We start from the raw sequence: 22,719 nt of genomic DNA on the forward strand, positions 1-22,719 counted from the left end.
TAAGGACTAAGCGCATCCTCTCCCACTCAGGCCAGACAAGGCAGCCCAGCTGTGGAAAAGGGATCCAAAGGCAGGCAACAGAGTCAGAGACAGCCCCTACTCCCACTGTTAGGCACCCACATGATGGCCAAACTACACATCTTCTACATATGTGTAGGGGGTCTGTGTTCAGCCCATGACCAGGAAAGAAAACAGAAATTGGTAGTGGAGGAAATTCCTTCTGGGACAGGGAAGGCTCCAGGAGTTTATAGGGGTGACCCTCCCAATATTTACTGTTGAGGGGTTTTCTATTAAGCCAGAACATACTGAATGTTCCCTTATGAACCCTTATGAATATTAATGAATAGTCCCTTGCTTGGACCTTTGAAATTGTTCCAAAATGTAAAGAAGGGCATGGCTACATGGAGCTAGAAATCCAGGTAGGTTGTTTCTCTTCTACTGACATTAAAATGTATGAGTTTCTAATTATAGCTGGGAATGGACATGAGTTTCAGATCCTTAATTATCCATTGGTGATGTCCTGCTCAGTGATGACTCACCATGTGGTGCCCACAAGTGGGTAGCCTCCTCATTACCAGAAGATGTTAAAAGCTCTGAGTCTCCAGAATGCTTTTACTCTTCTAGCTTAGAGTGAAGGAGAAGAGAGGGTACCTCCTTAATGCTGGATGGGGATGGAGATCAGAATTCTCCACGTCTCCAGAGCCACCTAGTGGAACTTGTGAGGGAAGCTGCTCTCCAGTGATGTTCACAATTCTGACTAAATATACAAATGGAGAAGTCCAGACTTCCCACCAAGCCTTTGCTGGCAAACCATTGTTCTTTGCTGCTGTGGAAAGATTATTATCTAACTTGTATCATACTGGATTGACCCTTTGTTGACTAGAAAAAAATGTACTCTGCTAAGCCTTTCTGACTGTGTATGTTAGCATTTCCAATTTCTGGCTTTTCTAACAGCAGACTTAAGATACATAAATCCACAAGAAACCCAAGGAATGTACAGGTTTATTCCTTGCTTCACAAAGTCCCTCATAGGACAATTTTCTTTATTCCATCTTTCAGAGTCCTATTATGTGTTTCCAGTATAATACTCAAGGTTCCTATCTGTGGATAAAATTAGTAAAAGTTCACAATAGTTTTGAGGCAAAATAATAATGCACAATGAGATTTTACAAAATATCTGTTAGTAAAATTTTTGCATTAGCATAAAAATCAGTTTATCTCTGGTTTTTTTTTAATTTTTTATTAATCTTTGTAAGAATATTACTTACATATAAAAATTATAGTATTCCTTCAGGTAGATTGTTAAATATCAAGGATGAATATTGTATTCTCTAGAGCAAACCTACAAATAAGCATTAAATTATTCAACACATAATTCACAGGCCGCCAAATCACCAACAGAAATGAGATGCAGAAGCAAATATTGAAAATGATATAAACAACTTCATCTCCATGAAATAAGATGTTACTGTCTTATGACTGTCATCTGCTAGTGGCTTTTAGTTTTTATTATTGTAACAAATTCAAATTTTGTTTGCCTAACACTTTAGAATTTTGTTCATGTAATTTTAGGTCAATCATTTGCCATAGATATATATGTATATCCTATGTGTTCAAAAATGTAAGCTAGGTGGTATTTTCTAATTGGTACTAAGCTATGTCTAGACCCAGGTTGAATGTGCAGCTACATATCACACTGTTAATTCTATTGTATCTCTCCCAGTAAGTATTTAAGTTTTCTTACAAGACTATTTCTAGCTTATAACAAAGGTCTTGTCAATTAAACTTCAGATAACTTGGTATAACTACAGTTCACAACTGTAAATATGGAAAAATTGTAAATGGGGCCATAAAAGTAAAAGAAAACAGTTTTCAAAGGGGATGAGATGATGCTGTGATTAAAAAAAATGTTATTTTAATTCCTTATGTGTTAAGAAATATGAAAAATGAGTCAGAGAGGAAACCCTACAAATCATATAGGAGGCTACAGCAGTAGTTTAATGAAAAATGACAAAAACTAGTCTCATATACTGGCAAAGAGTGGCAAGTTATAGCTATCTGAGAAGTAGAGGAAAAACAACTGATAGAAATTGGTGGACAGTTCAAATGGAAGAGAAAACAGAGAGGATGTGTTCATGAATAATTTCACAAAAATTAACTGACTATGATAGTTTTAACTGTCAACTTGACACAACCTAGAATCAGATGGAATGAAATTTTCAGTGAAAGCTTTACTAGACCGAACTGTCCTGTAGACATTTTTCTGAGGAAATTCTTACTGAGCTCATTGAAGTGAGAAGAGCTAGTAATAGTACCATTCCCTGATCTGTGGTCCTTGACTGCATAAGAAGAGACAGAGCCAAGCAGTAAGCACACAAGCATTTACTTCTGCTCTTCACTGTGGATATTGAGAAGTAAAGTGAATATGTATTTTTTTAATAAAATAAATTCAAAAATCATGATAAATCATAAAAAATCACGATATTATTAATAAAATAATAATAATTTTTAAAATACAGTTCTTTTAAATGTATATAAATAAAAACCTGTTGAAGTATTTCAATAGGGGAAAAACTAATATTATAACACAGATGAAGATCCATTGCTATAATTAATGATTAGTAGCTTTTCCAACGTCACAAAATCAGTGGAAGAAATACATTTTGAGCTCACATTCTTACCCACGACCATATCAATCAGATTTACCGTACAATATACTACCTTTCACTTAATAGAGAAATCAAGTAAAATTAAAAGAAAATGATTTCCACTTCCTCATCTAGCAAAAGCAACCTTTTCATATAGTTAATCAATATCTACCTTTGGAATGTTTGTCTTTGTTACTGTTCTATTGCCATAAGAAAATGTGTTCAGAAGGTTAGAGTGCATGATGATGGAGCAAGGGCATAGCAGAGAGCTCACATCTTGATCCACAAGAGACAGAAAGAGACCCTGGGAATGGTGTGATTCTTTTAGTTCCTCAAGGCATTCCCTCCCCACCCCCATGACAACCTCTCCCCAATAAGGCCATTCCAACGATTGTGCCCACAGCAGTTTGATCACTACATTAAGGAGGTGATTCTACCCATCATGGTGGGCTGTGCCAAGAAAGGGGAGCGAGAATGCCACGTTGTTGTGCTGACAGATGAGGACTCTTCCATGGACTGGGATGAAAACCACTCCCCACCCATGGGGGAAGACTATTCCCAAATTCTTTATAGCTCCAAGCTCTACAGAGTCTTCAAATACATCGAGTATCGAGGTGTTGTTACAACAGTGGTAGAGGACTGTGGCCTGAAGAACTTTCGCATTGGAACTGAAGGTTACCCTACCTGGAAAGAAAGGATTCAGAGGAGAGCTAGTGGGTGGTCTTACGTTATCTGCAACTACATGCAGCGCCCTTTATCCCGATGTCATGGGAAAAGGCGGAAGGAAAGAGTCGCCATGTGGATTTCCAGTGTGTTCACAGCCAATCCCTCACTAACTTAGTGGCTGCTGGAGAGGACGTCTTGGAAGACCAGGAGATAATTATGCACCTCCCGCCACAAGTGGACGAACTTGACCAGCTAAATGCCCCACTCTCTCAGATGGTTCTGAATGACTTTCAAGATTAGGGGTAAACAGGGTCTGCCCATTGCTGGAGCTCTTCTCTGTGTGGGTACCCCCAACCAGGCCTTGCCATCCTGTGGTTTCTTGCCCTAAGGAAACACTTCTTTCTCCTGTTTCCCTCTCCTGAGTTGTTAAAGTGCCCTTTTCTGGGTCTGCCTCTGGCCAGGTGAAGAAGCCCTCTGGTAATTAAGTGACCAGCTTTGCCAGACCTGGCAAGCAAACATTTGGGTCTGGTGCTATAGGCTGAGTCTTTGCATAACTGCAGGAGAGGAAGTGGACTGTTGCCTCACACTTGGCACAGCAGCTCATTCCTTTACACCTGTGGGTAGGTGGGTTTAGAATCAGACAGATTACTTAATAGCAAAAGGACAAAACGTCAAAGAAGCCAGTGTGTGTGCTGAGGCCGGTGTGCCCCGCTAAGAGGGTGTGCCAGATGGATGAAAGACAGTTCCTGGGCTCCGTACCGAGGTGCCATCTGGACAGAATGTCTGAAAGGAATTCCTAAGAGCTCAGACTCAGCTCTGCTTTTCACTGACCCACAAGATATGGTCTTCGGCAGGCAAAGAGTGACCCTCCAGTGTACTCGTGCAGCCTGAGGCTTCATTTGGAAGTGAAACTTGGAAACCAGGTGGCAGAATGGCTCTAGATCAGGGCAGTGGGACCCTCTGGTGGGAAGTCACGGCACTCACATCCAAGGACAGTTCACTGCTGTGGGCGTGTTAGGGGACCTGGTACCTTGAAGATGAGATTTGTTTGGTACCCTACTCTGAGCTCCAGGGAGAAGGAATTTGTGGTGAACTGGACAGGAATCATCACCTGTGAGGGCGCTGCCCCAGAGTTCACACACCAATACAGTCACATTTTTGTTTGTTTGTTTCTTTTTTTTTTCTTTTCTTTTCTTTTCTTTTTTTTTTTTAACAGCACATTAGCTGCTCGGACATGGTAAGAAAATTGTTATACTGTCACCTCCAAAGTCAGGTCCAGGCAGGCCTTGTCATTCTGTTTTATCTGTTTCCTCTTACATGTGTAGTAAATGACAGTCCTGATCACCATCCCCTTCCTCTGACATTTCCACAACTGTTTGCAGAATCAACAGCCAGACAGCAATGTCTGGGATTACCTTCCTTCCTGGTAGAAGTTGACCTTTGAATCGGTCCTCCACCCTGAGTATCTTCCCATCGTAGGTGACTCGCATAAGCTGCTTCCTTCAAGCTGCTTAAAGAACATGTTTGGTCTCTTGAAGCTGCTCCCATAAGATATTGTGTAGCATACTACTTGAAGGCAGTAAAATCAGGTTTTGGAAGCCCTCTCTCCAGGACTGAAGAACAAGAGTGTTCTTAAAACAGTGTTTTCTACAAGTAGAACAATATGATAGGCAGATTTGGGCCCAGGGGTCCCGCTCAAACTAAGGCACCAGCCAAGGACAATACAGGAGGTAAACTTTAAACCCCTTCCCAGATCTAGCCAATGGTCAGAATATTCTCCACAGTTGAGTGGAGAGTGTGATACGACTTTCTCATGTACTCTGGTGCCTCACATTTGACCATGTCCCCTGGAGGGGGAGACCTTGTGGCACTCAGAGGAAGGACAGCAAGTAGCCAAGAAGAGACTTGATACCCTATGAGAATATATAGGGGGAGATAATCCCCCTCAGGAACAGTCATAAGGGAGGGGAATAATGGGAAAATGGGGGGGGGGAGGAATGGGAGGATACAAGGGATGGGATAAACATTGAGATGTAACAAGAATAAATTAATAATAAAAAAAAGATAAAAAAAAAAATAGTTGTAAATGAAAAAAAAAAACAAAAACAAAAACAAAAACAGTGTTTTCTGTGCTCATGGCAGCATCACAGTGGGAACCAGGAGAGATCATCCTTCCTCAGAACTAAAGGGTAACTAAGTAGGTAACTAAGGGTAACTAAGTTCCTGGGATGGCCACTGGTGTCTTGGTGAGGCTGAGGCCGGCATCCAGAATATGGACTGAGGCTGTCTTACTCACAGCTTGCTTCTGTGGGTTGATTGGCGAGTGTCTGAGGTCAGCCTTGGCCTGGACTTCAGTGCTACATGTTCGTCCACTGGCAGCTGACCAGCCCAGGGTCACACCAAGCCCTTCCTCTTGCAGGGTCAAAGGATGGGTTACAGTCATCTTTGGAGTTAGTTATGGCTATGTGAGTGGGAGGACCTCTCTAATAAAAAGATGAATTTCGCCTTCGTGTTTTGTAAGGGCCAGAATAAGTAAGCTGGGCTACGTGCACAGAAAGTCCCATGAGAAAAGTGACTTTACAAAGAGTCTGAGAGCATCTTAGCAAGATAAAAGGTAAACCTGAGCCTGAGGCTTGATGGTTCAGCATGTCCTTGTACCCTGTGTAGCTGATTAGGACATCTGCCATTAAAGAGTTGGCAGGAGTACAGGAACACAGTACTGGAACATCACAAATTGAGTGATGGCAAATTTTGAGGAAGGTAGGAGAGACTTAGTACAGTAGCCAAAGCTACCTTAGCCAGCACCTTAGGAGATGCTGTGTGATGTCTGAGGTATGCAGGCCTGAAAATACTGTGCAGGAAACCCAGTAAGTGTCAACCTCTCAGAGTCAGAGGATGTGTGTCTTAGGGGAAACGTATGTTCAGAGCACAGGCTTCAACTCGAACTGTGTGATTCAAGTTGAGAGTTTTAGTGGTGCACTTGTTGGCACTTCTTGCCATCTGCAAATTCTGAGGTGGGTGCAGGGAGCACAGCAGAACACTGCCACCTACCCAGGAGGCAGAGCCACTCTTGGGTCTGAATGGGATCATTTCTGGAGAATCACATTTTCTCCCAAGAGCAAAATGCGTATAGATTTTGCCTCTTACTTTGTATTTACTTTTGAAGTCGCACTTGTTCACATACCAGTGTTTACAGAATCCTGAGTATGGGACACTTTTTCTATAACAAAGTATTTTTATTTGTGAAAAATGGAGCTTGGTGAAAATGATAGTGATTATTAATTTTACTCACATTTCAATTAACTTTTAAGCTAGCATAGAAAGGAGTGGGTTTAAATATGGCACTTTCTTTTTGAAATATTTATTTTTATTTTATGTGTTTAAACTAAAAACTTCAGTTCTCTTGGAACTGGAATTATAGAGGATTATAAGCCACCATGTGGAACTGAACCTGGGTCTTTGGTAACAACAGTAACTGCCGTTAACCACTAATCCATCTCTCCAGCCCCATTACAGCACTTTCATGCATATGTCTCATTATACCTTATTTTAATTCAGCTCACTCCTCCCATTCTCCTTTTGCTAAATCCCTTGCTTCCAATAAATAGTCCTACTCACTTGTTTTGTGTTATATTCACTGCGTTTTTCTCTCTTTCTTCCTTTACATGGTTCCCATCCTAGTTTCAACACACACACAAAATTCATATCTAAATTCCACATATTACATAACATATGAAGTCTTTGTTTTTCTGAGTCCGACTCACTTTGCTTAAGAATAATTCCCAGCTCTACTGATTTCCCTGTTAGTGCCATGACTTCATGTATTTTACTAGTGTGTAACATTCCGGTGCGTATAGCACCTAGGCTAACCCACTGCCTAACTGTTGCAACTGAGACAGCAACGGGTGTGGATGTGCAAGTAATCTGTGGTATGTCGACTTGCAGTCCATGTCTATGCCCAGAAATGGTATGGCTGGGTTATATGGTAATTGTACTTTTAGTTTTTTGCCAAAACTCTATACTGATTTCCATGATGATCGCACTAGTTTATACACATGCAGCAGTGCATGGGGGTTCCTGTTTCCTTACATCCTCACGAGCATTTGCTGTCAGTTTTTCTCTTGATCATAATCATTCTGATTGGAGTGAGAGGAAATCTCAGAGAAGCTTTAATTTGCATTTCTTAGATGACTGAGGATGTTGAATACTACTTCAAATATCTATTAGCCATTCATATTTCTTCATTATGATGGTGGTGATCATATGGTAATTATTACTAAAATTAGAAGATGCAAGAGAAATCCAGAAAGGCAATAAGACAGAAGTATAGTGTATGCCGCATGCTTTACACATTCTGTTATACAATGTGTCCATTTAAACCTTCAGCATAGGGTACCAATCAATCACATGCTGCAAGACTCATTGTTGCAGGAATGTGAAGCATTTGTAACAAAGGGATTCACACAGTAGGATAAGATTAGCCAGAAGGCTGAGACCATCTTCTATGAGCTAAATATTCAAAGCAGCACCTCTCTTTCAGAATCTAAAGTGCCCCATCACCATGGGTCAAAGTGTAGGCATTAAGCAGAACTGACAGCCCAGAGGAAACTCTCTGCTGCTGTAGACAGCAGCCATTCTCATAAACTTGTAGGCCAAGGAGGATGTGTTCTTGAGGTGACCCCTGGCAAGGTAAGTTTATCAAGAGGTATGGCTTTGGCTGCCTGGGTCTTTGCCCTCTCCCAGATCTGACGTTGTATATTCTCCTAAGTTTCCCTTCAGGTCCCCAGAGTAGGCCACTGGGGTCATTGATCATCTGGGCTCCATGGCATCAGGTGAGCTCATTAACAACTTTTTAATGAAGACACAGCCAGTAACTGTCCATTAGTAAATCATTTAGACCAGAAGCCCCCAGAGAAAACTGAAGCCAGAAAGCCAATGACAACACAGTGCAGCCCAAGAGCAGCACACTGGAGTGAAGGCTTTTACTGGTGGGTCCCCAGGGTCCCTTGCAGATCCCACAGTCTGTGATTCTAGATATAGGTCTGATGGGACCAGGGGCCTGGTGGGAGGAAGGGACAACAGAGCTGAGTGATCCCAGGCTTACCATAGCTCTCAGCAGAGAGATACTCTTAAGGAAATTAGACCCTCAAGTGCAGTGTCTTTGTTTGTTTCCTAAGTCCATTAAATTCTACTTGTCCAGGGAGACATTGGCTGTCTTCCTGGTTTCCTTTAGATTTCTCTTAGATGTATCCCATCTGTTCTCAGGGTTTTAACAAACCACCCCCGCGGAGATAAAATTTGGCCATGGATCAATGTCGGAGGCTCCTAATCGGCTCCTCTGCCTGCAGTAACGATGAAGACACACACACACACACACACACACACACACACACACACACACATCTCACCCTATTCAACACTTCTTGGTGTATCCAGAGTTTATTTTAAGTTCGTTTGAGGTAATCTGTCATTATTATGCTCAAAATCCGTAGGCATTCCTTCATCCTCAGAATAAAATATGTTCTCAGTATGCCATGTAAGTAAAAAAAAAAAAAAAAAACAAAAACAACAAAAAAAAAAACTAGCTTACTACTCTAAGTTCAGTTTTGCCTTTCATGTATCTGCTTAACTATACTCATACTGAACATTTTCTCCCTTTACAAAATGTATTTTTGGCTTCTCTAAATATTTCCCCATTATTCTCCTTAACAGCATGAAGTCTAAATGCCTGGATTTACATCCTGAGCACAATCCTTACCAGTCATACAAGTTCAAACAATGGCTCTAAATTTCCATCCTGCCATTATTAAATTTGTAAATATAGTGTAATAATAAAATTATACCATCTGTAATGATAAAATAAGAGCAATAGAAGCCAACCACTGACTTACGTGACCTCTTGATAAATTGGTTTTACAAATGTGTTTTATTGTTTTAATTGCCACAAATGTGGGTTCAAGTTTGTCACTTGTCTTAAATATTGCACAGATATTTTACCCTTATTTACATGCTAATCTAAATACAAATATAGATCAGGGTGAATGGTGTAGAAATTATGAAACAAAGAATAAAATGCAATCACGTCATTATGAGAAATAGTGAAATGAATACGTTGTCAGTTTTGCTATTGCTAGATATAATTTTTATTTTAAAATGAATATATTTGCTTTAAGTGAACATAATATGTGTATCAACTGCTGAACTAAACACATGTAATATCTTCTAGTGCTGTTAAACCTTCACTTATAACACAGTTCTAAACAGCTACACAGAAGTCCATAGTAAATCAATTTATGTCAAATGTTGCTACGTTTGTTCTTTCATTCATAACAGAAATGAAAAGCAAATGCTAGAAAACAAAATTCTCCAAGCCTAATCTAAAATAGCAGAGCATTCTTAGCCCAAAATGTTTTCAATATGTAGTATAAAGCATATGTGGCATTTAGCCTATAATGTTTTCCCCTTAACTTTTAACATAATTGACTACAATGATTTCCACTATTGAGGACTATGCACTGTACAGCCATGACCATATCATCAAATATCAGGTCATTGTGTGAGCATGGGGTGATTTCTGGATTCTCTAATTATTTTCTTAGTCTTCATATCTGTTTTTATTTCCTTTTACATGTTTTCTATGCTTTGGAAATGTGCCACATAGTTCAGCTATCTTTATGACTTTTTAATTTTCATTCAATTTTTACTTTTAAGTGTTCAAAAATACTTAATTTTATATGAGTTGAGTCATCTTTCCGCTTGTGAATGTTACTGTAGTATGTTGCTTAGACATCAGCATTCTAGGATTAAATCTGAAGGCATTTTCTTCACAGTTGTCTACAAGTCAGTTTCAGCATTTAAGTCATTTTCCACATCAGATATAAATGTATGATATATGTTGAGAGGTTAGCTTAGTTTTATTGCATTCTCTCTATACTTGCTATTCTTGTACATAAATTCTTGTGTTGAAGCATATCTGTACTTCACTTGTTTCTACTTCTGGAATTTGTTTTTACTATAATATTCTAATAATTATATAAAGCTTTTTCTGCCTGTGTTTTAGCCAACTCATTGCCTAAAAATTCTTAACTAATTGTGTTAGCTGTTCTTATTTTTCATATGTGCCCTTCAAGATACTGTATACTTATTTTATATTTAATTAAAATTATTTTGATTCACACAATGCTATATTTATATCATTTCCATCTCTATTAGTTATTTATACCTGACTATTTTAAATTACTTAAATATCTCTTTCCTTAGACTCTAGACTTCAATGACCAATCACACATCATCAGACCAGTCACTCTGCAGGAATTGAACAAATATTAAAATTTTATATCATTTAGAATCTACCTTTTCATTCTCATAGTTGCCAATCTGCTGATGAACATTTACCTTAGAAAGTTCATGCTACCATTCCTCAGGCATTTAACAAAATAGAATTTAAGGAATCTGTCATTTGGGCATCTCTTGTTTGTTCGGAGTACTTGGAGGTTGTCAATTTTAAATTATTTGAACCCCATTATATGCATTAATTTTCTACTTCCTTGTATTAATTTATTTTCAGGATCTTAATTTTGATACACAATGGATTATGTAACTACTGATAACCAATTGCCAATGTGGGTTCTGATAGACTGAGGAGGAAGTTCCTCGCTTTGGCACCCATAAAACTGAGTAGGTAAGATCTGATCCCCTAAATTAGTCTTTCAGGCATTACTCTCTCCTTTTCTTCAGATGACTCACCTAAAAAAACAAAATTTAATAAAACAGTGACCTTTTTAAACTACATACTCTATCAAAGCTATGGAGGGACAGAGGCCTTGAGGCAACCAGAAAGGTAACTAATGGTTTTGTCAGTAGATGAAAATTGAAACAGTGACATGTTGATTAATGGAAACATATATAAAGTATACACAAGAACTTTACACTGTTTTTCCACCTGATTCTACCCCTTTATCTTAGGATTCTATTCATTCAGACTAATAACAGTTAATACAGTTATTTTCAGTGTAAAGGAATCCTGGAAAGGTATGGAAATGCTCAATATCTTTTATAAAATAAATAATTTTTAAAAATATTAAAATAATGGGATAACCATTGAGATGTAATATGAATAAATTGATAAAATATATTTTAAAAATAATAATAAAATAAGGGGAATGATCCCTTTATCGGAGTTTAGGCTTTGGTCTATATGATTGTTTTTGCTGTTAGGCAGCAAAACTTCCTTTTTTTTTTTTTTTTCCTCAACAGATCTGGTTTTACCTCTTTGCCTGACAATTATCAGGAGTCTGAAAAATAAATCTAGAATGATTCATGTGATCAAAAATCTATTTCCATGAGTATATGGGAGATTTGTGCTCATGCCCATGGCTGCAGGAAACTGGACAAGAGTAACTGAGTTTGTCCTCATGAGCTTCTCCTCCCTGCCTTATGGAATACAGGCCTTGCTCTTCCTGGCATTTCTAGCCATCTACCTGGTTACCCTGCTGGGAAACAGCCTCATCATCCTGGTCACTTTGTCTGACCCCATGCTGCAAAGCCCCATGTATTTCTTCCTCAGGAACTTGTCTTTCTTAGAGATTGGATTCAACCTGGTCATTGTTCCCAAAATGTTGGGGACCCTGATTGCCCAGGACACAAGCATCTCCTTCCTTGGCTGTGCCACTCAGATGTATTTCTTCTTTTTCTTTGGAGTGGCAGAATGCTTCCTCCTGGCCACCATGGCATATGACCGCTATGTAGCTATCTGCAGCCCCTTGCATTACCCAGTCATCATGAACCAAGAGACACGTGTCAAACTGGCTGCTGCCTCCTGGTTTCCAGGATTCCCTGTGGCCACTGTACAGACCGCATGGCTTTTCAGTTTTCCATTCTGTGCTACCAACAAGGTGAACCACTTCTTCTGTGACAGCCCACCCGTGCTGAGGCTGGTGTGTGCAGACACAGCACGGTTTGAGGTCTATGCCATCGTTGGGACCATCCTGGTTGTCATGACACCCTGCCTGCTGATCCTCTGTTCCTACACTCGCATTGCTGCTTCCATCCTCAGGATTCCATCAGCTAAAGGGAAGCACAAAGCCTTCTCCACCTGCTCCTCACATCTCCTCGTCGTCTCTCTCTTCTATGTGTCTTCCAGCCTCACTTACTTTAGGCCCAAATCAAATAATTCCCCTGAAAGCAAAAAATTGCTATCCCTGTCCTACACTGTTGTGACTCCCATGCTGAACCCCATCATCTACAGCCTGAGAAATAATGAGGTGAAGAATGCCCTGAGCAGGACCTTTCACAAGGCTCTGGCTCTCAGAAACCATATCACATAAACATCAAATACCTTATCTCCTTACGTACCCACCAGAATGACACCCACTTGTTAAATGGCTGTTAGGAAGCTCAGTAGAGACAAAAAAAAAAAAAAAAAAAAAAAAAAAAAAAGCAGAGAGGTAACTGATATACACCTCTACCTCTCTCTGCCTTCCTGTTGTATGAATATTGTTTTCTCACCAGACTAAATTGTATTTTTTGGTGTGTCTGTGGCCAATTTTTTTCAAGGCGTTATTTTGCTAATCAGCATGAAGGTGACATACAATTATAAACTACACTGAACCGCTGGTGTGTATATAGGGACATAAACCAGAAAATACAGGAAAGCCATCAAAAGTCATCCAGGCCCTTTCCCTGGCCTTAGGCTGCTTGGATCCAGGTGCAAAGAAATATCTCTATTCCTCTACTGTATGTTTATTTTGTCCTTTCACTTTATTTCACGTCTGCTATAGGTTGGTAGCTGTGGGCTTCAAGCAGAGGAAAGTGAACTACTAACCCACATGCATGCTTATAGCATCGATAGCCCTCACGGACTCTTTCCTTGGGCTACTTTGGTAAAGTGGAAGAGACCCAGTCTACAGGTCTCCCAATTCCATTTTAAGGCTCCACACCTTTGTTTTAGAAAGTTGCAGGTTTTCATATACTATCTGTCATGACACTATCCTCTGCAAGGCTTTCCATGGATGTTTGCCGACTCAGGTACTGGTCCTTCTAAGAGTGTATTGTAATGAGCTTAGTGAGTTTGCATCAAAAAGTTATGTGCATTGTCATCATGAAAAGACAAAATACATTAATATGTTAATCAAATACATTAATCAATATTGGGGCATTCAAGTGAAGTTAGTATTAAAAGCAAATAAATTTTATAGCTGAGTAAAGTAAAAGGCGTTTGGACAATATAATTGGAATACAATTCTAAAATGTAAGTATTTGAATATTAGTTTTGTATTTTTTCAGTGCCATATAATGTATAAAACTTATTTAGCTCAGAGTCATGGTAAAACAGTATAAGGGTGGACTGGGAGAGAAGTGCATAGACAGGAGTATATTTGAGTAAGACATAAAGAGCATACATACATTTAATACACACCAGCCAAATTAGCAACAGTACAGCTTCATTTATGTGAATTCAAAAACGAATAGCTTCACACAATGTCATGGTGATCAAACCCGATTTGTAGTATCCGTCACTTAAGATACACATTGTTAAACTAGAAAGATTATGCAAAGATAATCACCCTCTTTACGTATCCTAAGACTGTAAGAGTTCAAGCGAAGAAAGGAGCAATGTTTGTAAAGAGAATTTGCGCAAAACACTCAAATAAACAAGTAAAGATGATTCATACCCTTAGAAGGCAGAAGAGTAAAACGTTAGCCTGAAAGTCGTCACTATGTGCCAAAAGTCAATATGCACTGGGGTGGAATAATTATTTAGCATGTATTGGAGAAATACCCGTATGCCCAAGTAAAGAGATCACAAAACACCATACCAGACATGAGGGTTTTATAAGATAAGGCTTCAGACTGTAGGACTGGGCAGGGAGGGCCAGGTGGAGGACTTGCAAATGGGGTAGAGATGCTTGGGTTTTTTTTTTTCTTCATCCTTTTAATACAAGTTCACTCCCTTAACCATCATGTGTCTTAGTCACCTTGTTGTTGGTATTACTCAACTGCTTTCTGAAATTGCATAAGCTCCTTGACCTTGTAATAAATATTGTCACTTGAATGAACCTAAATAAATGTTCAGGAATCTGCTTTGTATTTCCTTTGTAAGGCATAGTCTTAAAGTACAAAATAAAACCACATAGTCTGCTAATATCTTGTCTTTTGAAAACTTGAAGAGATTTTTGTTCCTTACATTGTAGTTTGCGTTTATAACTTGGGAGAATAGTAAATATCTGTATACTGAAAGAGAGAGAGAGAGAGAGAGGAATGTTACTGTCTCTAAATATGTGACTAACGGAGAATGTGTGTTTCCTGGTGTTGTTTTCCAGTGTCAAGTTGTTGTGAGCCACCTGTGGATGCTGGGTGTCAAACTCATGTCCTCTGCTAGAGCAACCAGTGCTTTTAACCACCAAGCCATCTCTCCAGTCCCCAAATCCTACTTTTGCTGAAATTTTGTGAATTGGAGAAGTTAAAAAAAAAAGAAATGAAGAGCAAAAACACAGTTGATATACAGCCAGGGGTCAATACAAACAGGAAATTTAATTGATCATGTTAATGGCTTTGGCATTTAATCTGTACACAATAAGTAAACTTTGAACTATTTTGATGGAGACAGTGACTTAGCTAACCGTGGCAGCTGCACAGCACACACGGGAAATGGGGAGATGTGAAATAGGGGACTGGTGTGACCGTAGCCTCACTACAATGGTGGCACTAGAAACCATTTCAGATTCCAAATATATCTTAATAGAAAGGTCACAAGGTTAGTTGAGCTGAATTGTGACAACTGACTACACCCACAGTTCCGGCATAAGCGACCAGTGTCACAGCTGCTCCTTTCATCAGGACCAAAAAGGGAGGATGAAGATTCCATTTGTTAGGAAAGGGTGAGGCGTGGAGAGAGAGAAGTCAGAGACTTTGGTTATCAGATGATGAGGGCTCAGCTTTCTGAGTGTGCATGACCAGCGCTGTGCTTAATTTAGTAAGAGAGATGCAAAGGCCCGGCTGGAACCAGACAGGTGAGAAGCATGAGCAAGCCCCCACAGTCCCGTTGCCTTAAATATTTACATTTCCACAAATGCAGCTCCCCAGCTGAGTCTCCTCACACCCTCTCCACATTCTTACTCTGTGGTTATGACACTTGGGTGGAGCTCATATTGAGCTTTACTGAACTTACTGAATATCATTAACTCCGTTCCAGGTAATGGCTGATTTTTCAATCACTTTAAATTCAACTTGTACTCTTTCACTAAGAAGTAGTTTTGCATGAGTAATATCACTCAGCTAATCAAGAACAAAATGAATTTTCTAGCTGAAGATAGTTTCTGCTCCCTATATCACCAATTCTCTCTAATTCTCCAAGGATCCGTTGCTTATCAGAAAGCATTCATTTTCTCTGAACTCGCTTTGTTTTGTTTTGTTTTTTTCAATAAATTGTGACTTAATTAACTTACTGGTTCAGCCTGTGCCTACTTTCTTATAGCCCCAGGCGTCAAATTCAGGACCATATATGTGGTAGAAAAGCACTTGACTCTCATGTTTAGTTGAATAACAAAGTGATCTTGATGCAACTGCACCCTGGGAAGTAGCGCTGAAACTCCACTTTCTATGGTTTGGTGTGATGTGTGCACTGACAATAAAAAAGAATATATAAAATACTGTTAAACAGAGAGATGCATGGCACTGAACATACTGAGATTCTTGGTGCTCAAGCCACAGATGACAGAACCACAAATGGTCAAACTGTCAAAGCCCCTCAGCTTTGTCAGTATAGCATCAAAACAGCCATGGCACACAAACACATGAGTGTGGCTTTAACTTAATAATCCTCTGTTTCTTGATATCTTATTATCCTCACTGTTTAACTGCATATATACACACACACACACACACACACACACACACACATATACATACATGTGTGTGTGTGCGTGTGCAGGAAAAATGGAGTAAAATAAACCAGATCCAGAAAGACAAATACCAACATTGCTCATATTTGCAATAGAAAAAGATGAGAGAACAGCAAGAGGAGACTATTAGAGAGGAAGGATCTTTATAAGGGTACATGTACATATATGTATATGCTGAGAAACTATCGATGACTGAAAAAGGAATACCTGGAGCCTCAGATTCAGGAAGTACTACAGTAAGTGGCAAACCAGTTAATGAAAAAAGAAACTCACCACTACATATATCAGGTCCAAACGACTAAATCAAAGATAAGAGAAAATGTTAAGCAACAGTCCGAAAGGACAGACACTGTGCACACTATACAGAAGAGCCAACACTGTGCTATCAACGATGAAAACTAGGACATAGTGGAATGGATTAGGGATGTAAATACACATGCTCACATTAAAAATGCCATGTACATTGTTGAGAAATTTATTGTTTTGATAAAGAAAACAAGAAGTAGGTGTGTAATGATAACAATTTTGATGTTAAAAACCCATGCATTGACCTATAATTTCAATATGCTACGACTCAACAATGAATTCATATGAAAAATTGCTATTATCACCTATTATGTAAAATAACAGAACCATTTTCTTATATGTATGCAGCATATTTTTATCACATGAACCCCATTATTCTCTCTTGCCAACCATGCACTCGTCTAAAGAGTTCACCTCTCTAATAGTCTCTTTTGCTTCTCTCTCTCTCTCTCTCTCTCTCTCTCTCTCTCTCTATTTCTCTCTCTCTGTCTCTCTCTCTGTCTCTGTCTCTCTGTCTCTGTCTCTCTGTCTCTCTGTCTCTGTTTCTGTCTCTCTCTCTGTCTCTGTCTCCGTCTCTCTCTGTCTCTGTCTCTGTTTCTCTGTCTCTGTCTCTCTGTCTCTGTCTCTCTCTCTGTCTCTCTCTCTGTCTCTTTCTCTCTGTCTCTCTCTCTCTCTCTCTGTCTCTCTGTCTCTGTCTGTCTCTCTGTCTCTGTCTCTGTCTGTCTGTCTCTCTCTCTCTCTCTCTCTCTCTCTCTCTCTCTCTCTCTCTCTCTCTCTTCATTTGCTTGAGGGCAGGGATTGAGACAGGGTTTCTCTGTGTCTGTCCTAGACTCACTTCGTAGACAAGGCTGGCCTTGCATTCACGGACATCTGCTTGCCTTTTAATCCTGGAATGCTGAGATTAAAGGTGTGCACCATCTCGGCCAGCTTCTCTCATTTTTTCCCACACATGAGCAATGTTGGTTTTTGTTTTTGTGGATATGGTTTCCTTTACTCCATTTTCCTCCAAACAGCAGACTCCCACCCTTCCCTATTAATAAACACTACTCTGTTCTTCACACACACCACACTTCCTGTCTGTCTATCCACTAACAGGCACCTAAGTTGACTTGTTAACGTGTTTATTTATAAATAGTGTATCTATAATTTTGAGTCATCATTACCATTTGTTGATTTTTTACTTTATTATTTTAAAAGATTATTGATTAGTATTTTATTCATAACTTAGTAAGTATTTGACTTGAGTAATATTTTTCAAATTGTCCTGCAAGTCTCTACACAAGCTTGAGAGCAACTTTGAAATGTCAGTGTCAATGCTTCAGGGTCATGGCTTCAAGGTTATAAGATGAAGCTGTACTGCCATCTTGTGGCTGAGAAGTTTATTACATTTTTCTCCTCAGCATACAAAGTAAGGGGCTTCATAATCTCATTTCTATTTACACATTGTTTCTGTTGAACGATGAGGAGTGAGGTGGGTTCTCTCTATAGTTTGATTTGCATTTCCTTAATGACAAGCATGGTAAATAGTTTTCATATTCTTCCTTTCTTTTATTCCTTCTTTTATTTATTCTTTATTCTTTTTATTATTTTTTTGTGTGTGAACTCTGTTCATCTTTGCCCACTTATTGATTGATTGGCTCTTTAGCTGTCAATATTTTCAGATATTTATAACTCTGGATATTTACCTTCTCATGGAAAATAGCTGCCAATGGTCATCTTCCATCTTCTGGGATCTCTGTTCTGGTTTTTGGTTTTGTTCTTTTTGTTTGTTCATTCATTCATTCATTTGTTTGTTGCTATGCTGGAGTTTTGGAATTTACCATAATAGTGTGTGTCGCTTCTTCCCATTACTTCCTAAGATGTGTACGTATACGTATACGTATATGTATATGCCTTTATTTTGAAGTGTCCATTTTATCCTCCCACACTTTCATTTTTTCAGATTTGTACACTAAAACTATTGGTTTTTAACTAAACTTTTATAGGAAATGGGAAAGAAATCCAGTTTACTTTCTCTACATGAGGAAAAGATGCTGTCTTCTCTCCAACATAGGTATTTTAATGCCTTTTACATGTTTATGGAAATCAGATGTCTTTGATTGGATGGATTTACTTCTGGGTCTTCTTCCTCTAATCTACTTGCATATGTGTCTGTTCTTAAACCAATACCATATTGGTTTTCTTACTATGACTCTACAGTGTATTTTAAAATCAGGTGTTTTGATCTACCCAATATTGATGTTGTTTCTCAGAAAAGTTTAAATTATTTGGTTCTTTTAGAGGTGGATTTTGTGTAGATTGTTTTCTGTGTTTCTGCAAAGAATGTTGTAGAGAGAATATCTTGTTTGTTGTATGGGTGCATTTCCTGCTAATTAAAAAGAATCCTATTGCCTGTAGAGAGTGGGTACAAAAGAAGACTGGACATCCAACAGGTAGAAATGATCCTGGGATAGAGCCAGGCATGATAGATTCACCTAAGAAGATGGAAGGATAGATTCATGGAACCTGAGAAGTAACCATCTATGTGGCAGAATGTAAACTAGTAAAAATGGGTTATTTTAAGTTATGTGGTAGTCAAAGAAAAGCCCAGCTATACGCCCTAGGTATTTGTAAATATATGTTGAGTCACATGAGTCATTATTCTGGGAACTTGGGATCGGGAGGTCAAACACCTACCCTCCTACAGAATGTCACTGGTAGTCTGATGGAGACCTCATTGAATTAGTAGTTTAGTTTTAGTAACATAGCCATTATAAAAATACTAATCTATGAATGAGAACTCTTTTCTCATAGACAATATAAAGACTGATGGAGAGTTTGATTTAGCTCATGAGCTATAGTTTTCAAATACTCGGCTACAAACGAGTCCCAAAACTAAAATGCATGGGCTTTGATACTGATCTTGCTGCTTATCAGCTCCACAATGCTGGGCAATTTGCTTATAATCTCTTGTGCTTTGTTCTCTTCTTACATAAAGAATAAGAATCATAGCTCTGCTTAACAGCTTGATTGGAAGCATGCTTGCATCATTGTGGGTAGATCGGTAAAAAATGAGTCTAGGCTCATTGTAATTTCAATAAAAATGTAAGCCATTATCGTTATGTGATGGCATAGTGTTTAAGTTAGTAGGCTAGTAACAATATAGAAATTAGGGCATGAAAGAGAAAACTTGATGATGATTAAGATGTGGAGCTAGCAAGGAAGCAAACATTGAAAAGGATTCTATGCTAACTTGTCTGAACACAATTTTGTGAACCATAACCAATCAGTTTTAGGGTATTAGGACAAATAAATAATTAGATTATATATATATATTTTGAAATATCACTTTGGCAGTCACAAAAAGAATGGGTAACAAGGGGAAATGGCCTGTAAAACAGACCAAGCAAAATACTTTTGTAATGGATTAGGATTAACTGCAAGGAGAGTCACTTCTTAACCTTAGAAGTTGAAGTCTCCCAGCAATTTAAGTCACCATATTTGGTACAAAGCAAAATTGACAGTTCAGAGAAAATTTACTACTACTCTGTATAACAGCCATTCTCATAAACCTGCAGGCAGCAGAGACTTGAGATTTGGATGTGGCCCCTTGCCAAGCTAAGTTAATCAGGAAGTATAGTTCTGTGCCTGGACCATAACTCTCTCCCAGCTCTGATCCTGCCTATGCACCTAAGGTTCCCCCAGGCCCCATTGTAGGCCACTGGGAGTCTCCATCATCTGTGCTCCCTGTGCAGCAGAGTAGTTCATTAGCAACTTTTTAATGAGGTCACACACACTGACTGCTCATTAATAAATTTATTAGTGTGCAGCCCCAGAGACTGGGGAAACTGAGAACAGAAATCAGTGGCAATAGTGTTTAGCCAGAGTAGCTGCATCAGAGTGAAAAGATGAACTTCTCTTGGCAGACACCCAGACTTTTACTGTTGGGCCTCTAGGGTCCTTGCAGGTCTCAGAAACTCTAAGACAGAAAATAGAGACATGGAAGGATCAGGACCTTGGTGGGATGAAGGGACAACAGAGATAATGATCCCAGGCTTGCAATTTCTCTTGGTCTACCAAGAGAGTTTCTTGAGGAAGTCAGATGCTCTTTGGGCTTCCTAGGATACTGTGGAAAGCTCTTAGAACTGCTTACCATCCTGTCTTTGGTATCCATGGATTCCCTGTTGTTTCTCCTTCATGTCCAAAAGCAGATTCTTTGTTTCCTAAGTCCTTTTAAACTATACTTTTCTAGGGATCCACTAGCCATATTCTTCTTCTCTTTACTCTGAATGCATCCTTCAGACATCCCATCCATCCCCAGGGTTACAATAAATCCTCTCTACGGAAATACATCTCATGCACTGGCTTCTACTTCCTGCAAGTATGAGTGATGGGGCCTACTAATTGGCCTGCCTGCCTGCAGTCATGTTGCACATTTGTACATCCTTTAGTCCACTCCTCTAAGTTGTTCTGGGTGCCTCCTAAATTTGCATCTATTAGTCATTATCATGCATTAAACCCATATCACTGTCTTAAGAGTAAAACTTATCAGGGGTCCTGCTCAAACTATCGCACCAGCCAAGGACAATACATGCAGTAAACCTTGAACCCCTACTCAAATCTACCCAATGGACAGGACATTCCTCACAGTTGAGTGGAGAGTGGGGTCTGAATTTCATATGAACTCTGGTGGAATCTATTAAGAAAAATGTCCATATCTCTTAGATTTTCCAATTTTGTGGATGACAGATTTTTGAAGTAATGCATGATTGTTTTGTTTTCCACAAGTCTGTTGTTATGTCCTCACTTTCACTTCTGATTTTTTTAAATTTGGATATTTTCTCTCTGTCTTTTAGTTAGTTTATTGGTATTTTTTATAGTTTATTAATTTATTCATATTAAATCTCAATTTTATTCCATCCCTTGTATCCTCCCATTCCTCCCTCTCTCCCATTTTTCCCTTACTCCCTAAGGGTTTGTCTGTATTGTTAATTTTCTCAAAGAACCAACTCTTGGTTTTATTGATTTTTTTTGTATTGTTCTCTTTGTTTCTATTTTATTGATATAAACCCTCAGTTTATTTCCTGCCTTCTTTCTAGTCATCTTAGGTACATTTTCTTCATATTTCTCTAGAGCTTTCATATGTTTTTTAAATTGTTAGTATGAGATCTTGCCATGTTCTTTATGAAGGTACTTAGTACCATGAATTTTCTCCTAGCACAGCTTTCATTGAGCCCCACAAGTTTGGGTATGCTGTGTTTTCATCTTCATTGAATTCTAGAAAGAATTTAATTTATTTCATTTCTTCCTTGACTCAGTGGTCATTGAGTAGAGATCTGTTCAGTCTCCATATGTTTATAGGCCTTTTGTTGCTTCTGTTGTTGAAATCCAGCTTTAATCTGTGCTGGTCTGATAAGATACAGATGATATTTTCTAGTTCCATCTATATTCTTGAAATTTTCATTTCTTTGTTTTTGATAGCTGAGAAGTATTCTGTTGTATAAATGTACCACAGTTTCTTTATCCATTCCTTGGTTGAAGGACATCTGGGTTGTTTCCAGTTTCTGCCTATTGCAAGTAAAGCTGCTATGAACATAATTGAGCAAATACCCTTACTATATGATGGAGCATTTGGAGGTATATGTCCAGGAGTGGTATAGCTGGATCTTGAAGTGGCACTATTCCTAATTTTCTGAGAAAGTGCCAGATTGATTCCCAAAGTGATTGTACAAGTTTTCATTCCTACCAACAATGGAGGACTGTTTCTTTTCCTCTGCATTCTTGCTAGCATGTGCTGTTACTTGAGATTTTAATGTGAGCCATTCTAGTGCATGGAAGATGGAATCTCGGAGTCATTTTGATTTGCATTTCCCTGATGATTAAGTACTTTAAGCATTTCTTTAAGTGCTTCTTGGCTATTCAAGATTCCTGTGTTGAGGATTCTGTTTAGCTCTATAACCCCCCCCCTTTTTTTCAGCTAAGTTATTTGGAATAATTTTATTCAATAAAATAAAATAACACATCTAATTTTTCCATTAAAACTCTACCCATCTTGTACACACTTTTATGTTGTCAAAACCCAATTGTATTAAGGATACATGATTTCCATGTAGTGTAAGTGTGCCATATGCCTTAATAGTCATGATAAAAGCTAATGTTGCCTAACATGACACTATTTTATAGAGTTCTTTGAATACAAGGGTTTAATTCCACCTGCA

General features: G+C 38.8%; 1 protein-coding gene and 1 pseudogene across 1 annotated transcript; both read left to right on the plus strand.

Annotated features, from left to right (window-relative positions):
- The first annotated feature begins 401 nt into the window (after positions 1-401).
- LOC127192015 (BTB/POZ domain-containing protein KCTD20-like) lies at positions 402-3,614 on the plus strand (annotated as a pseudogene).
- Positions 3,615-11,677: 8,063 nt separating this feature from the next.
- Positions 11,678-12,640, plus strand: LOC127191839 (olfactory receptor 10A5). Its single transcript, XM_051149170.1, has one exon. The coding sequence runs from the start codon at positions 11,681-11,683 to the stop codon at positions 12,638-12,640; it is 960 nt and encodes a 319-aa protein (XP_051005127.1). The 5' UTR covers positions 11,678-11,680.
- Positions 12,641-22,719: the final 10,079 nt, after the last annotated feature.

The sequence above is a fragment of the Acomys russatus genome, chromosome 7 (assembly GCF_903995435.1).
Source record: "Acomys russatus chromosome 7, mAcoRus1.1, whole genome shotgun sequence".
In the NCBI taxonomy this organism is placed as follows: Eukaryota; Metazoa; Chordata; class Mammalia; order Rodentia; family Muridae; genus Acomys; species Acomys russatus.